At 42.7% G+C, this 18,008-nt stretch overlaps 1 protein-coding gene and 1 pseudogene across 4 annotated transcripts in view; one reads left to right on the top strand and one right to left on the bottom strand.

The window, feature by feature from the left end:
• Positions 1-336: 336 nt before the first annotated feature.
• Positions 337-18,008, top strand: part of PI4KA (phosphatidylinositol 4-kinase alpha) — a gene marked incomplete at its 5' end in the record, with an annotated part of 146,792 nt that continues 129,120 nt past the window's right edge. For 2 of the 3 annotated variants that reach the window (XM_084245812.1, XM_084245813.1), the window contains one exon: positions 340-495. In XM_084245812.1, the coding sequence (XP_084101938.1) occupies positions 340-495 (156 nt within the window). Of the gene's footprint in view, positions 496-18,008 lie in introns of all 3 variants that reach the window. The other variant, XM_084245811.1, reaches the window with a different exon arrangement.
• LOC311179237 (heterogeneous nuclear ribonucleoprotein A1-like 2) lies at positions 16,413-17,376 on the bottom strand (annotated as a pseudogene). Its single transcript has one exon. The product of its transcript is annotated as a heterogeneous nuclear ribonucleoprotein A1-like 2 (transcript).

Here is an 18,008-nt window from a genome sequence, read left to right as displayed (position 1 = left end):
ACTCCCCCCCCCCACCCCGCAACTCCACAGCGCGGACGCCCGCCGGCCAGCAGCTCCGCGTCGGCGACGCCGCCGTCTCCGCGCGAGCCCTTCCGCCCGCGGCCTCGCGGAAGCCCCGCCCCCGGAACAGCCCGCGCGCCGGGAGGAGGGGGCGGCGCTGCGGGCGCGCCCGGGGCTTCTCCTCTCCCTCCAGTCGCGGGACGCCGCCGAGGCCACGCCCCGCACAGTGCCGGCAGCAGTGAGGTCACGTGGCGCGGCCTGTCAGAGGCGTCCGCGCCTGCGCCGGCGCTCGCGGGTCGACTGTGGGAAACCGGCGGCTGCGCCGCGGCGCGCCCGATGATGGCGGCGGCGGCCCAGGGAGGCGGCGGCGGCGGAGGCGGCGGCGGAGGCGGCGGCTCCGGCGCTGGGTCCAGCGTCTCCCGGGGGTTCTATTTCAACACAGTCCTGTCGCTGGCCCGCTCCCTGGCTGTGCAGAGGCCGGCATCCTTGGAGAAGGTAGCCTTCGCCGGCCGGGGGGCACCTTGACAGCAAGACGGGCCTGGGGCAGCCGGCGCGGGAGGCGGGGGCGACGGCCCGCGGGACCCCGAGCTTCCTGTGGCGGGCTGGGGGCTCCTCACCCGCCGCGCTGGGGGCGGCTGGGTGCGGGGGCGGCTGGGCGGAGGGGCTGTGAGGAGGGCGTCGCGGGTGGGAGTGGTCGGGGACGCGGGGGCGCCGCGGGGGCGTCGGCTGCTGACGGAGGGACGTGACCCACCGGCGCGAGCGCCCGCGGACGGGCCCTTGTGGCTTTGCTGGAGCGGACCGAGCTGGGGTCAAAACTGGGCCCCTGCTCCCCGCCTCTCTAGCGTTCTATTCCGTGACCTTGGGGAGTTTCTGTTAAAATGGGGTTCGTTTTACTTGCTTTGCTCGCTTCGGGGGCTTGTCTGGAAACTGTATCTGAAAGTGCTTTCTGGAAGAAATGCAAATCTACTGCGCGTTGTTTTTCTGTGAGACTGGGTGGGGGGAGCATTAGACTGGATAAAAGATTGTGTATTTGAAGAAGGGACAGTGGCAGGGAACGGGTAATGAACTGTCAGTGGGCAGAGAATTGCCCTCAGGATTGCTTCGGAGTAAATGAAGGTGCCAGAGGGAATTCTTGGGAGAAGAGTAAAAGGCAACTCAAAGGTGTGCTTGGTATGGTGGAAAGAAAACAGATTTTTAGAGTCAGACCTAAATGTGGTCCTTGTATTGTCATTTACTCTGAGTGCTCTTGGGCAAGTTACTTCAAATGTCAGAGCCTTTGTTTCCTTATCTGTGGTATGACGTGGTTCTTGAGGGTTAAAAGAGTTCAAGCATAAAGTGTCTCCCACAGAGCTAAGCACAGATTAGGTGAGCAGCAAATGTCAGCTTTCCCCACCAGGGGGTGATGAGACTCATTGCAGTGTCTTAGTATTCAGCTAAGGGATTGTTTTTCTAAAGAGCTTCTGCTAGGTGGAAAAAGAACATTTTTTTTTGCCTGCGGAAGAGCAGTGGTGACCTGCCTGCTATAGCTGGGAGTTGTTTTGCAGCTCTGTTGAGGGGTGAGGCTATAAGGATGTTTTAGGCACTTTGGGAGAGTGATCTAGTCCTTGGCTTTAGGTTCTCAAACTTGATGTTAATCACTCACCTCCAGGGCCAGCAGATCCTGGGAGACTGATGCCAACCTAGCTAAAGAAGGAATACAAAAGAAGAGAAAGAATATGAATTATATAGATAGGACCACCTAAATTTAAATCCTGTGTCATTTCTTGTGTTAGTGTCATGTTGTACAGGATAGTTGCCCACTCTGATCCTCTGTATCTTTTTCCCTTGCTGATAACCTTCCACTGTAGTAAACTTTAGCCACCAGTACAAGTGGTAACATGTGAGTGGTCTTGGGGACCATGAGACAACTTCTTAGAGGAAACTTCTGTAGTGGCTGATCCAATCAAATACATATGAATTCCTCTTATTCTCATCTGGAATTTTTTTTTTAAGATTTTTATTTATTCATGCATACAAGAACCAGGGTACAGGCCAGATGTGTGGGAGGGTGAGAGGATTCACCAGAGACAGAAAGGGGAACAGAACAGGCAGATCTACTGAAATACACTGCTGAGGGGAGCAGCAGGTGAGACAGGAGAGGTCTACTGCGCCATGTGGGTTAGCTCCCTGACTGGGGGATTGAACTCAGGCCATCGTGGTGATGGCACTGAGACTTAACCCTTATAACCTCTAGGCTACCAGAGAGGGCCCTCATTTATGTTTCTGTTTTTTTTTTCCCCCAAAGAGAAGGCAGGAGACTGAGTGGTGTTTGGTCCTAAAAGGGTTGACCTGAGGAAGGCTAAGTTTTCTGAACTAGGCCTGATATCTCAGTTCTAGACATTGGTAGCTTTGGCAGTCCCAAAGTGCGGTTAGTGGCACTTGAAACGACTTAATGACATAACTTCCCCTATCTTTGACCCTCTACATGCCTCATTTGTTTAATTTACTCACTCTAATTCCAGGCTATGAAACCATCCATGTAGCTACTCCGTGAATTTTTTTCCTAATTCACTTTCATAAGGAAAACATTTGTTGAATACCACTGTTAATTAGTATGTGCTAAGGCAGGTCAATAAGAAGCAGTGCTAATTTGGCTGCTAAGGTGACCAGAAGACTTGCTGCAAGTCCCCCATCTACTCTTTTATTCCAGATCTGGTGACTATACTCCTGCCATGATCAGATAGCTAAATCCAAGACCTCTGCGTGTTTATTTTCTGTTCCATATTCAAGCATTGACCTTTTCCTGCTAGGCTGCTCCCCAAACTGGCCTCCTGTGCCTGAGACTCACCTCCTTCTGAGGACATCCTTTATGAGGCCCTCTACATTACATCCCAGTGAGACCAGGGAGAAAGTTGAGAAAGATGAGAGGAGGAAAAATGGAGAGGAAAAAAGAGAGACTTGTCCACGCTGGACTCTCCATGTAAAGTTAATTTCCATACTCTTTCTCTCTGATTTCTATTTGTCTGCTCATTTTGCTCTATTTTTCTGGTTCACGCGTGTCTTTAGAATGTTGCTGCATTTCTCTGACAAGCTTTCTCCTGGTTCTTCCTGGTTATAGTTTCTCTGTATCCAGGAAATTATGCCTTTTATCATCTTACCTTTGCCATACTAATGGACCCTTAACTCTGGAACATTGAGTGTTCTGGGACAAGCTGCAAAGTGGGCAGTATTCTTTGCCCTTCTATTCCTCTTTTGACCCTCAGGAGGCTTTTCAGAGTCTTCTCCCATGTCCTAAAATGTCCTCTCTCGTTTCTGTGTTTACAATGCCAGAATCTCTTCATGTGTCTTAGCTAACTATCAATCTGATGTTTAAATGACACTGTAGCATTAGGGACAGACTGAACCCTCCCTGGTGGGGAGATGAGCTTGTTAACTCACCTGTAATTGGAGAAACTTGTGGCCAGAGGCCGTGGATTTTCTGGAGAGCCACACTCCCTGTTAGAGTAGTTTGAATAGTTTGCCATGGAGGAAAAATAATGATGTTGGCATTTTTCCCAGTATCGTGAAGCTTAAAACTTCCCCATCCTCCCTTTCCTTTGTGAGATCATGTTAAAAACAAACATCCATAAAGTGGGAGAGAAAATGGGCATCAGCAAAGGGTATTCATGTTGCTGGAATCATTGTTACTAAAATCAACTCTAAAATATTTTAAAAAGAAATTGGAAGGAAAAAAGTGTTTACCTATAATCATGCCACATTAACTGTATGTGTTTCCTCAGGCTGCCGTATGGAGTACCACAACAGTTTATTTTATTTTTATTTATTTTTTAAAGATTTATTTATGCATACAAGAGCTAGGGTGCAGGCCAGAGACACGGGGTGGGGGGGCGATGAGAGGACCCACCAGAGACAGAGTGGGGAACAGAACAGGCAGACCAACCGAAATATACTGCTGAGGGTTGCAGCGGGCAAGACAGAAGAGGTTTGCTCACCATGTGGGTAGCTCCCTGGCCAGCGACTGAACTAATGCTGCAGAGGCAGTTGTTGGCAGTGTTCATTTTTTTTTTTTAAAGATTTATTTATGCATACAAGAACTGGGGTACAGGCCAGAAGTGTGTGTGTGTGTGTGGGGGGGCAGTGAAAGGATTCACCAGAGACACAGTGGGGAACAGAACCGGCAGATTGACTGAAATACACTGCTGAGGGGAGCAGTGGGCGAGTCAGGAAAGGTCTGCCGTGCCATGTGGGTATCTCCCCGAAGGGGATTGAACTCGTGCTGCAGAGGCTGTGGACAGCTTCATAGGTTGCATCTTAACCCCTTGCGCCACCAGGGAGGCCCAGCAGTGTTCATTTCTTTTGAAGCGTCCCTTTTTGGCTTGTAGAAGGCTTTCTTCCGCTTTGTTTATATAGTCTTCTCTCCGTGTCAGTGTCCTAACTGCCTCTTATAAGAGCACCAATCAGATTGATATGACTAGCACTACCTAATCATCTTGTTTTAACTTAACTACCTCTTTAAAGATCCTGTGCTGAAATATAGGCAAATTCTGAGGCGTCCAGTGTGTTAGAGCATCAATCTATCAATGTGGGGGGAAGGTTTACTTCAGTAAATAAGATTAACCGTATTAGCCCCTTACTAACTTTTAATAGTTTTGTTAGTCTTCAATAGCTATATTTACTTTATTGCTTTAGAAAAACCCGTATTTGTTATTTTACTGGCTGCATATTGTTTTTTGTATTGACTGTCTAGTTTACATAAGCATTTGTAAAGCACCCAACCCATTCCGGGCAGGTTTATGAACGGTTCTAGCAGCCACATGCTCTTCGCCGTTGTTTGTAGTCGCCGCACTCCTCTGTACACTCCACTCCTCCACCCTTAACACCGCACTACCACCACACTGCACTCTGCTGCATCACCCTTATAAATCAGTCTCTTAGCTCAGGTGTACCCACTCCAGGTGCCCGTCATCAGGCATGCATTCAGGATCACAGGGTTCCCTCATCTATCCTGATGGTGGGAGGGCAGAAAAGCCTGATTTTTTACCTTAACCCTACAGTCTACCCCCTCAGGGTTTTCTGCCATATAATCCACACATACACAACTTTGTTTCTTAGCAAACACAAACAATGCAGCCATGGCCCACAAAAGCAAATACATCGCAATATAACAAAATACAACAGAACACAAATAAGGCCAGGCAGGGCCCCAACCTAGTGCAAAAGACAATTATTAGTACCAGCAGATGAGCCACCAAATCTGCTGCCGAAGGCACTGCTCATACGAGGGAGGGGAACCATTCATGGCATCTACTATAACACACCAGGAGCTGTCGGGCTTCCTGGCCTTCTCTGGCTGTAGTCTCGGCTACAGGCCACACACAGCATCCACCCCTAGGATGCACTAGCTCTGGGATTGGCGATTCTATACTGTTGGGGGTAGTCGCCAACCCTCAGGGTTTCTGTCTGCAGTCGCGCCAACACTTGGCTTTCATAGCCACCAATGCGACTCGCAGACCCCTGCACTCAGGCCAACCAGCTGCACAAACACATGGGTCGGGGATCCAAACTCTACATTTGGCTTGGGCTCCACCCCAAGCCACGTTCCCCACCTGTCCCCCAAGTACGGGTTCCTCAGCTCCTCACCCTCACTCAAGAATGAGCAGGGCATCACCCACAGGTGATTTTACAAGACTCACAGGTCTTCAGCATACCCAGGCTGCTTAACAGCCGCTCAGGGCTTCTCAACTTAGCATCACTACCAGCTTTTGCCTTCTCAGTTGGCTTTTCTCCTCCACCTGCTGGGCATGCACAGGCTGCTTTTGGCCATCAAGGCCCACTGGCCACCCCCAGAGTCCCCCCAAAAAAAAACATACCCTGCCAAGGTCCTCTGCCTTCTGGCGGGATTGTCAGTCCGAGTCCATCAGTCCATGTCCATCAGTCAAAGTCTGTTGGCCTCTCCCTGCATCAGCACTGGCGAGCTCTGAATCGTGGTCCTCTCCTCCCTGACGATTCTGCTGCCTCAGGGGTCGTTGGCTGGTCCTTTCAGGTGTCATTGGCTGTTCTCTTGGGCGTCTCCTTCTCCTCCTCCGGGCGAGGTCTTATCCCATAGATCCTGGACATTGTTCATCTCCTGGGTCGCCATGATGCCTCCGGCGTCATCACAGGCAGTCTTTTACTCCTTAGTCCCTCGGGGTCTTCAGAGGGCTCCATACCCCATCTGCATGGATCATCCTGCTGACTATGCCAGTTGTAAAGCAACCAACCCATTCCGGGCAGGTTTATGAACGGTTCTAGCAGCCACATGCTCTTCGCTGTTGTTTGTAGTCGCCGCACTCCTCTGTACACTCCACTCCTCCACCCTTAACACCGCACTACCACCACCCCCGCACTCTGCTACATCACCCTTATAAATCAGTCTCTTAGCTCAGGTGTACCCACTTCAGGTGCCCGCCATCAGGCATGCGTTCAGGATCACAGGGTTCCCTCATCTATGCTGATGGCGGGAGGGCAGAAAAGCCTGATTTTTTACCTTACCCTATAGCATTTCAATGTTTAGATGTTCTAGTTTTTCCCATGTTTGTACACCTAGCACTTAATTGTCTTCTGAATTACATCCTTGTGTTATATCAAGATGGATCTTAATGTCCACTGCCCAGTTTTTTTTTTTAAGATTTATTTATTTATGCATGCAAGAACTGGGGTGTAAGCCAGAGGTGTGGGGGGGGGCGAGAAGATTCACCAGATAGAGTGGGGAGCAGAACAGGCAGATGGACCGAAATACACTGCTGAGGGGAGCAGCGAGCGAGACAGGAGAGGTTTGCCATGCCATGTGGGTTGCTCCCTGGCCAGCTGGGGCTCGAACTCGTGCTGCTGTGGCTGGTGATAGCTTGATAGCCCTGTCTTTAACACCTGCGCCACCGGGGAGGCCCCTTCCAAGTTGTTCTTAAAGAACTGAAGTACTTAGTTATGCTAGCATCTGTAAGATGCCTTGTGCATATTCATCTATCACTTCACTGAGGTTTGATTTGATTTTTTTCTGCAAATTCAGAAAGCATAAAAGGGTACCTTAATTTTTTTGTCCCCAAGATAATGATAAATATGAGCTATGTTATATTATGGATTAAACAAAAACTCCCAGAAGGTGGAAGTACTCAGATAGTGTGTTATTACTGTGTTCCTATTTTCTGCTATGTAGAAGTTTCAATGTAGTGTAATCTCTTCCTATTTGTAGTCCTCTTGCTTAATACTGACTCCTAGCGGTGCTTGCTCTGGGTAGCTTATTTTCAGTTGAGTTTACGAGATGAGCACATAGTCTGGAGCCTCAGCTAATTTACAGATTAGTAGCAGCTGGGTGGGGCTGGCCAGTTGTCTGTGAAAGGAGCCAGTGGTGGACTTGATTCCCTTGGGAAGATACTCGATTGTTTCGTACTTTGCTGGGGTGGAGGTGAAGGTGCAGATAATTTTTTCTTTGGCCTGAAACCTTTTCTCCATGATTCTTGAGGAGTATATGAAAATGTAATAGAAGGTAAAAAAAGTGAAACATGCTCTACCAAAGTGAAAGTGCTGTGGGCACTTGCTAGGAGATTATTTTTCAGATGAAATTTTAAATAGGGAAGGCTTTGCAGTGATGGGGATAGGTATTTGTTAATGCTAAGAGTGATTGGTGAGGGTAGATCATTTCAAAAGGAGAGAACTGAGGGCAAAGGAGAGAATGAGGAAAATAGTGGGTAAATAAATAGTAGACCTAAAGCTGGAGAAGTCTTAATTAAATAGTGGATTGGAGAAGAAAGCAGGTGACCTCATATGTAGTCTTAGATGCAGAATATGGATTTAACTGATGTTGGGGGGGAGGGGGAGGTCCATGAATATTTCAGGATCAGAGTGACTGGAACCCAACTATGTTTAGAAGGTTATTTTGTTCTTTATAGTGATGCCTCAGCAGTCTGAGAATTGACATGTTGCTAGCTGTTTGCTCCTCCATAGGGCAGAAATGTTCTGTTTCTGAATCCTTACTGCAGATTCTTTTTTTTAAAGATTTATTTATTTATTTATACAAGCACTGGGTACAGTCAGAAGCACGGGAGGGTGAGAGAATTCACCAGAGCCAGAGCGGGGAACAGAACAGGCAGACTGACGAAGTACACTGCTGAGGGGAGCAGCAGGCGCTGCAGTAGAGGTCTGCGCACCATGTGGGACCCTTGCTGGGGGATGGAACCGGCGCTGCAGAGGCTTTGGGCAGCTCAACCACTGCGCCACCAGGGGAGGCCCTGCAGATTCTTTTTTTCTGCTGTTTTTGCACTTTGCATCTAGTGGAGATGCTCTTGCTTCTAATTATCTTCAGTGATATTCCCATCATTGATTTTAATTGCTGAAATTTATCTGTGCACTTCATTTTTCTGATTACACACACACACATATATATATATAATTTATTTTTGTATTTGCTTCTCTTATGTATCTTGGCATCTGGGGAGAAGCTTGGCCTTTTATAAACATTGCCAATCCAGCTAGACCACTACTTTAATTTGAGTGATAAATTGACACAGAAATGGAGGGTTGAGGCAGAAATCCTCAGGAATCACTTACATTCTTGCGTTCTGGTGATCCTGTCTCTGATACTGAAGCCATTCTATTTTCCTGAATGTTTCTGTGTTTAGAACTGATTTGGAAGCCTGGATTCAGGACAGCTAAGGCCATCATGTTATGAAAACAGGATTGGTGCCATTCTTTTATGGTTCCATATATCTTTAGTTTTTGTTTTGTTCAAAAGTGTTTAAAATTTTAGTGGGGATTGCATTAAATCTATATATTGCTTTAAGTAAAATAGTTATTTTGATTATAGTAATTTTCCTCACGCTTGATCACGTGGTGTCTTTCCCTTTATTTTTTATGTCCTGCCTTATGGTTTTTGTTGCATAAATCCTTCACCTCCTTTATTAAATTTATTGTTAAATTGTTATATGTTGTTGAATTCTTCTTGATGCAATTGTTAATGGGTTGTTTTTTTTTTAAATATTATTTATTTATTCGTTTGTTCGTTTTTTTAATATTTTTTTTTTAAAGAGGCATGTATTTTTATTTATTTATTTATTTGTTTGTTTGTGCATGCACTGGGTACAGTCAGAAGTGCGGGAGGGTGAGAGAATTCACCAGAGCCAGAGCGGGGAGCAGAGCAGGCAGAAGGACCGAAGTACACTGCTGAGGGGAGCAGCGGGCGGCAGGAGAGGTCTGCGCGCCATGTGGGACCCTCCTGTGGTGGCCGGGGAGCAGCCGGGGATCGAACCGGCGCCGCAGAGGCCGCGGGCAGCTTCGCAACCCAGCGCTCAACCACTGCGCCACTGGGGAGGCCCCGTTTGTTCGTTTTTGTTTGTACATGCACTGGGTACAATCAGAAGCGCGGGAGGGTGAGAGAATTCAACAGAGCCAGAGTGGGGAGCAGAGCAGGCAGAAGGACCGAAGTACACTGCTGAGGGGATTAGCGGGCGGCAGGAGAGGTCTGCATGCCATGTGGGACCCTCCTCCGGTGGCCTGGGAGCAGCCGGGGATCGAACCGGCGCTGCAGAGGCTGCGGGCAGCTTCGCAACCCAGTGCTCAACCGCTGCGCCACCGGGGAGGCCAATGGGTTGTTTTTTTAACTTTTCTTTTTGCTCATTATTTGAATATAAGGATGCAGTAGATTTTTATGTATTAACTTTGTAGTCTGTATTTTACTATAGTCATTTTTTGTTTCTAAGTTTTTTGTAGATTCTTAAGGATTTTCCTATACATATTATATTGTCTGCAACTAATAACAGCTTCACTTCTTAAAATTATTTATAGGGGCCTCTCTGGTGGCCTAGGGGTTAAGTCTCTGCTCTATCTCTACTTTGGCCTGAGTTTCAGCCCTAGCCAGGGAGCTATTCCACATGGCGCAGCAGACCTCTCCTGCCTTGCCCACTGCTCCCCTCAGCAGTATATTTCAGTAAATCTGCCTGATGTGCTCCTCACTCTATTGCTGGTGAATCCTCTCACCCCTTGCACCTCTGGCCTGCACCCAATTTCTTCTACAAAATAAGTAAATGAATATTTTCAAAACAATAAAAAAAATTATTTTCCTGGGCTCCCCTAACAGCTTCACTTTTTTTCCCATTCATATTCCTTTTATTTCTTGTTTTCCGATTGCTCTAGCTAAAATCTTGAATGGTGACAGTGGACATCCTAGCTTTGTCCCTGATATTAAAGGAAAAACTTTCATTTTTTCACTAGTAATTATGATGTTGACTGTTGGTTTATGACCTTTGCTATGTTTTTTCTAAAGCCATTTTGTTGAGTTTCTGTCATAAACGGGTAATGTATGTTATCAAATACTTTGTGTATATATTGGTATGATCATCTGATTCTTATACTTTTTAAAGTTGGTATAATGTATTACATTAATTGATTTACATATGTTAAACCATCCTTGCATCTCTTGAATAAATCCCACTTGGTCATGGTGTCTGAACCTTGTAATGTATTGTTAAGTTCTATTTGCTAGCATTTTGTTGAGACTTTTTTCATCTGTATTCATCAGTGATATCGGTCTGTAGTTTCTTTTTTGTAATGTCCTTGTCTGGTTTTGGTATTAGGGTAATATTGGCATCATAGAATGTGTTAGGAAGTTTCCCCTTGTTTTGATTTTTGGGAGGATTTTAGTAAAATAGGTGTAAGTTCTTTGAAGGTTTGATAGAATTCACTTGTAAAACTGTTTGCCTGTTGGTCCTCGGCTTTTATTTGGGGGGAGTTTTTTTTTTGTTTGGGAGATTTTTTTTATTATTGTCTCAATTTCCATAATTGTCATCAGTCTTAGTTTTCTGTTTCTTTCTGGTTCAGTTTTAGTTAACTGTATTGTTCTAAAAACTTATCCATATCTTTTAAGGTTATTACGTTTATTGGCATATATTTGTTCATTATCAGTCTACTATGATTCTTTTTATGGTATTTGTAGTAATATTCCCATTTTCATTTCTAATGTTGTTAAATATAATTTTCTCTCTTCCTTATGAGCCTAGCTAAAGATTTATTTATTTTCTCAAAGAATCACTTCTTGGTTATGTTCATCTTTATTTTTTTTTTAAAGATTTATTTGTTTATGCATACAAGAGCTGGGGTACAGGCCAGAGATGCCGGGAGTGAGAGGATCCACCAGAGACACAGTGGGGAACAGACCAGGCAGACTGAAATACACTGCTGAGGGGAGCAGCGGGTTAGACAGGAGAGGTCTGCCTCGCCATGTGGGTTTCTCCCTGGTCTGCTGGGGATCGAACTCCTGCTGCAGAGGCTGTGGATTGCTTCATAGTGGGTGCTTAACCCCTTGCACCGCCAGGTTTTGTTTATCTTTCGTATAGACTTTTTGGTTTCTATTTTATTTACTTTTGTTATAATTCTTATTATTTCCTTCCAACTTCTAGTTTTATTCTTTTTGGAGTTGCTTTAGGTGTGAGATTACTGTTTGAGATTTTCCTTATTTCTTAATGTAGGCCATGTTACTACCACTTTTGTTGCATTTCATAGATTGTGATGACTGGTTGTTAATTTTTGTGTCTCCAGATATTTTTAAATCTCTGCCTTAATTTTCTCTTTGACCTGTCAGTTATTGAGCAGCTTGTATTTGATCTCCATATATTTGTGATTTTCCAAGTTTTTTTTTTTTTATATTCTGTTTGTTTTTATCTCTTAAGATAGTATCTCAAATTTAAATATTTCAACATTAAATCATTTTCTCATTTTTCTCTTGTTATTTAATCTCCCTTTTTATTTATTCTTCTAGTTAGCCTTATACTTTCTCAATCTTATCTTTGTTCTCTTTTGCATTGCTTTGTAATCCTTTTAAACAAAATCATACTTTCTAGATTTTTTATTTCTTTTATAAACAAAATAGGCATACTCATGTATGCACAAATATAAATGAATTATATACCTACCAACACACTTTTCCTCTTCTGTCACAGAAAATTTGTACCTCTCAGAAAGGCAGTTATTTACCACGTTGGTAATAATAGCTAACATTTCTTTGAGCTCTTATTATGTGGTAAACAGCATGCTAAATGTTTTTACATGCACAAGTCTAATTTATTTCTCACAACAACCTTGTGTTGTTGAAATTTAAAGTCAGTTAAATAGAATGTGTGATAATTAGATTAGAAAGAGTTCAAATATAGTTATACATAATACTTAACTTTCTTTTTTTTTTTTTAAATAAATTTTATTGTTATATTCCCCATACAATTGCAGCCCCCCCATTCTGACCCCAATCCCTCCCCTCCCACCCCCGCCCCCCTAAAAGTGTCTCTGGTTCATAGTTTTTTGTTGATTTTGATTTTCACTTTCTTATAGTTATTCATTTTCCTGGTCCCTTATTTAAGTTTTCTAGATTCCTGCTATGAGTGAGACCATCCGGTATTTTTCTTTTTCTTTTTGGCTTATTTCGCTGAGCATGATCCCTTCCAGCGCCATCCATGTTGCTGCAAATTGCATGTGTTTATCTTTTTTGAATGCTGAGTAATATTCCATGGTATATATGTACCACATCTTCTTGATCCAGTCATCTATTTTTGGGCATTTGGGTTGTTTCCAAAGCTTAGCTATTGTAAACAGTGCTGCTATAAACATAGGGGTGCAGGTGTTCTTTGGAATTGATGTTTCTGTGTCCTTTGGCTAAATACCTAGGAGTGGAATTGCTGGATCATATGGAAGCTCTATGTTTAGTAGGTCCAGAAATCTCCATACAGCTTTCCACAGTCGTTGGACCAGTTTGCACTCCCACCAACAGTGCAGAAGAGTTCCTTTTTCTCCACACCCTCGCCAACATTTGTTGTTTCTAGTTTTTTTAATATGTGCCATTCTCACTGGTGTAAGATGGTATCTCATGGTAGTTTTGATTTGCATTTCCCTGATGACAAGTGATGTTGAACATTTTTTCATATGCCTGTTGGCCATTTGCATTTCCTCTTCAGAGAAGTTTCTTTTAAGCTCTTCTGCCCATTTTTTGACTGGATTATTTTCTTTGTTGTTGCTGAGTCTCATCAGCTCTTTGCAGATTTTTGTGATCAGTCCTTTATCATTAGTGTTGGGTGCAAAAATGTTCTCCCAGTTGGTGGGGTTTCTCTTTGTTTTTGTTATTGTCTCTTTTGCTGTGCAAAAGCTCTTTAATTTGATGTAGTCCCAGCTGTTTATCTTTGCCTTCACTATCACTGCTTTGGGTGATGTGTCTGTAAAGATGTCTTTGATGTGCAAATCACGTAGTGTTTCGCCTATATTTCCTTCTATATATTTTATGGTTTCAGGTCTTATGTCTAGTTCTTTAATCCATTTTGAGTTGATTTTTGTGTATGGTGTGAGGTGGTGGTCAAGCTTCATTCTTTTGCATGTAGCGACCCAGTTTTCCCAGCACCATTTATTGAACAAACTTTCTTTGCTCCAATGCATAGTCTTTGCTCCTTTGTCAAAGATTAGTTGACCATAAATCTGTGGGTTTATTTCTGGATTTTCTATTCGATTCCATTGGTCTGTATGTCTGTTCTTGTTCCAATACCATGCAGTTTTGATGATTATGGCTTTGTAGTATAGTTTGAAGTCTGGGAGTCTGATGCCTCCATTCCCTTCTTTTTTTTTCAGGAGAGCTTTGGCTATTCGGGGTTTTTTGTGATTCCATATGAATTTCATCAATAATTGTTCTATTTCTTTGAAGAATGACATTGAAATTTTAATTGGAATAGCATTGAATCTGTATATTGCTTTTGGAAGGATGGCCATTTTAATAATGTTTATTCTTCCAATCCATGAGCAGGGGATGTCTCTCCATTTCTTTGTGTCTTCTTCTATTTCTTTTAACAGTGTTTTATAGTTTTCTTTGTATAGGTCCTTTACCTCTTTTGTTAGATTTATTCCCAAATATTTGATTTTTTTGTTTCAATAACAAAAGGGATGGTCTTTTTGATTTCTTCTTCTTCAGATTTATTGTTTGTGTATAGGAAGGCTACTGACTTTTGCGTGTTGATTTTGTATCCTGCCTCTTTACTGAACTGATTGATGAGTTGAATTAGCTTTTCTGTGGAGTTTTTGGGGTTCTCTATGTATAATATCATATCGTCTGCAAATAGTGATAGTTTGACTTCTTCTTTTCCTATTTGGATTCCTTGGATGTCTTTCTCTTGTCTTATTGCCCTGGCTAGGACTTCCAGTATTATATTGAAAAGCAGTGGTGAGAGAAGGCAAGGAACTTTCCTACCTCATGGAGATTAAAAACCACACTACTGGAAGACCATTGGACTAATGAGGAGATCAAAGAAGAAATTAAAAAATTCTTTGAATTGAACGACAAGGAGGACACCAATATCCTAAATGTATGGGATGCAGCAAAAGCAGTAATAAGAGGAAAATATATAGCAATAGAAGCTCACATCAAGAAACAAGAAAGAATGCAAAGAAACAACCTAATCTCGAAGCTCAAAGATCTAGAAAAAGAACAACAAAAAAACCCCAAAACCAGTAGAAGAAAAGAAATAATAAAAACCAAAGCAGAAATAAATGAAATTGAAACTAAAAAAACAATCCAAAAGATCAATGAAACCAAGAGCTGGTTCTTTGAAAAAATCAATAAAATAGACAAACCACTAGCCAGGCTCACAAAGGAAAAGAGGGAGAAAGCACAAATAAACAGGATCATCAATGAAAGAGGAGAAATCACAACGGACACAGCAGAAATCAAAAGAATAATCAGTAACTACTATGAACAGTTATATGGAAACAAGTTTAACAATCTAGAAGAGATGGACAAATTCCTACAACTCTACAATCACCCAAAGCTAGATAAAGAAGAAATAGAACACCTAAACAGACCAATTACAATTAGCGAAATTGAAATGGTAATCAAAAACCTCCCCAAAAACAAAAGCCCAGGACCTGATGGATTTACAAATGAATTCTACCAAACATTCAGAGACGAATTAGTGCCTATCCTTCACAAACTCTTCCAAAAAATTGAGAAGGAAGGGACAATACCAAACACGTTTTATGAAGCCAACATTACACTAATACCAAAACCGAACAAGGACAACACAAAAAAGGAAAACTACAGGCCAATCTCCCTAATGAACACTGATGCAAAAATCCTCAATAAAATTTTAGCTATCAGAATCCAACAATGTATCCATAAGATAATTCACCACGACCAAGTTGGATTCATTCCAGGGGCACAAGGATGGTTTAACATCCGAAAATCAATCAACGTTATCCAACACATCAACAAAAAGAAATATAAAAACCATATGATAATATCAATAGATGCTGAGAAAGCTTTCGACAAAGTGCAACACCCATTCATGATAAAAGCCCTTGAAATTCTTGGGATACAAGGAACATACCTCAACATCATAAAGGCCATATATGACAAGCCAACAACCAGTATCATTCTCAATGGTGAAAAGCTGAAAGCAATTCCATTAAGATCTGGAACAAGACAAGGATGTCCACTCTCACCATTGCTTTTCAATATAATACTGGAAGTCCTAGCCAGGGATTTTCCAAGTTTTTTAATAGTCAATTTCTAGAGGATTTGGAGTTTAATGAACTCTTCTATCCATTTAAGTTTTTGATGCATTTTGAGTTCTTTTTAAAATATGTGTGGAATGACATGGGGGGTTCAGCTTCATTCTTTTGCAGATGGCTTCATTTGTCTCAGCAGTATATTTGGTAAAACCATTAGCTCCCCACTGAGTGTTCTTGTCACCCTTGCCAATTTTGGCAGCCAGTAAATGTGAGGGTTTAATTTTGGACTCTGAATTTAATTCCATCAGTCCGTATATTTATCCTTTTCCTGGTACACTGTATTGATTACTATAGACCTTGTAGTAAGTTTTGAACTTGGAAGAGTAAATTTTCCAGCATTGTTATTCCTTTTAAAGATTGTTTTGACTGTTCAATGTCCCTTTAATTTCCATGTGAATTTTAGGGTAAGATTGTCAATTTCTGCAAGGAATCACCTAGAATTTTTGATAAGAAACGTAAAATTTATAGGTCAGTTTGGATATTGTTATTTTCTCATCCATGCACATACATCATCTTTCCATTGATTTATTTTTCAAAGAAACATCAGCATCATGATTAGACTATTATATTTATCAAACAACAGCATGGTTGTAGGAAAAAAAACTAACTATATTTTAACCCTTTGTTGGAATGCTTTATACTTTCCATAGAACAGAAACTAAAGTACCTGTTACACAATTAGCCACAAATATAGTCGTCAAGTTTTTTGCCCCTATATACATGACTAATGTCTAAAACATGCCTTCTTTGTACCAGGTAGGCCTTGCCATCACTGTGCCTGGCTTAGTTCACAAATTTGTTGTAACCTTAGCTTCTCTGTCCCATCTTTGGCTCTCCTTTCCTGTTGAGCCTCGTTTCCTGGCAGTTAATTAAAACCTTCTGCCATTTCCATAGCTACTGTTGCTGCTGGAACCACCACAACCACCTTGGCTTTGTGGTTTAATGAAGTATTGGCCTCCACAACCATAGGGGCAATAGCTTTTGCCTCCAAAGTTTCCTCCTTTCATGGTTCCAAAAATTGAAGATTCAGTGTTACCATTTCCAAAATCATTGTAGCTTCCACCACCTCCAAAATTGCCTCCATTACCAAATCCAATATAACCATCCCTGCTGCCATTATATCCACCACCACCATGCCTGCTGCCAAAGCCATTTTGACTACTAAGTTTCTTCCGTGACTAAAGTTGTCATTCCCATCAAAACCACCTCCATGATCACCAAAGTTTCCAGGACCACTTTAACCTCTTTGGCTGTAAAAAGCACTGGCCATCACTTGCTTAGATACAGTTTTCCTTGCTTCATAGTTGTGGCCATTCACAGCATGGTATTTCTGAATGACAGTATTGTCTGCAGAATCATGGTCATCAAAGGTTACAAAAGCAAAGCCTCTTTTCTTGTCACTGCTGCAGTCGGTTATGATTCCAATAATTTTAGTTTTCCCCTGCTGCTCAAAATAATCTCTTAGGTGATGTTCTTTAGTGTCTTCTTTATTGCCACCAGCAGAAGTCTATTTTTGCAGTTAAGTAGGAACTAGGTCTTTGAGGATCTTCTTTTCACACAAACCTCTCTGGCTCCACCACTCTTCATCTGCCTTGTGTGGCCTTACACTCATGGCTGCATCTGCTCCCTCAACAGTGGAATAAGTGGAGGCTTTGGACAAACTCAAAGCCTCTGGATCACTTGGTGTTTGGATCTCTCATTACTACACACTCTCTGAGCCTTCCCCACTGCTCAGAATGGATTCTCAGACTCTCAATGGTTTTTTTCAAATCTTACAACTCCAATGAAAAGCTTTCCCAACTGTCCTGGCTCTTTGGAGACTGACTTAGACATGGTGACAGTGAAGGGGGGACTTTACAATGCATACTTTGCAGCATCCCCAAGCAGAAAGTCTTTCCATTTATTTAGGTAGTCTTTACTTTTTCAGCAGTGTTTTGTAGAATATAACTTCTTTTGTTACATTTATTCCTAAGTATCTTTTTTTTTTTTTTTAAGATTTATTTATTTATATAAGCACTGGGTACAGTCAGAAGCGCGGGAGGGTGAGAGAATTCACCAGAGCCAGAGTGGGGAACAGAACAGGCAGACTGACGAAATACACTGCTGAGGGGAGCAGCAGGCGTGGCAGGAGAGGTCTGCGTGCCATGTGGGACCCTCCCTGGCGGCCGGGGATCAAACCTGCGTTATGAGGCTGCCCGCAGCCTCGCAGCCCAGTGCTCAACCACTGCGCCTCCAGGGGAGGCCCAGTATCTTGTTCTTTTGATGTTATTGTAAGTGGAATTATTCTTTTTTTAAATCGAGACAAAATTTATATAACAAAAGTCACCATGGAATAGGTTTCTTAATGTAAATTTCAGTTTATGCATTGCTACAGTATAGAAAGACAATTCATTTTTTTCCCCAGTTTTTTAAATTGTGGTAAAATACATATAAGATAAAATTTACCATCTTAGCCATTTTTAGGC

This window comes from Talpa europaea, assembly GCF_964194135.1.
Source record: "Talpa europaea genome assembly, chromosome: 10".
Lineage (NCBI taxonomy): Eukaryota > Metazoa > Chordata > Mammalia > Eulipotyphla > Talpidae > Talpa > Talpa europaea.
Note: the sequence above shows the minus strand (reverse complement) of the source record. Positions and strands in the feature narration are given on the sequence as shown.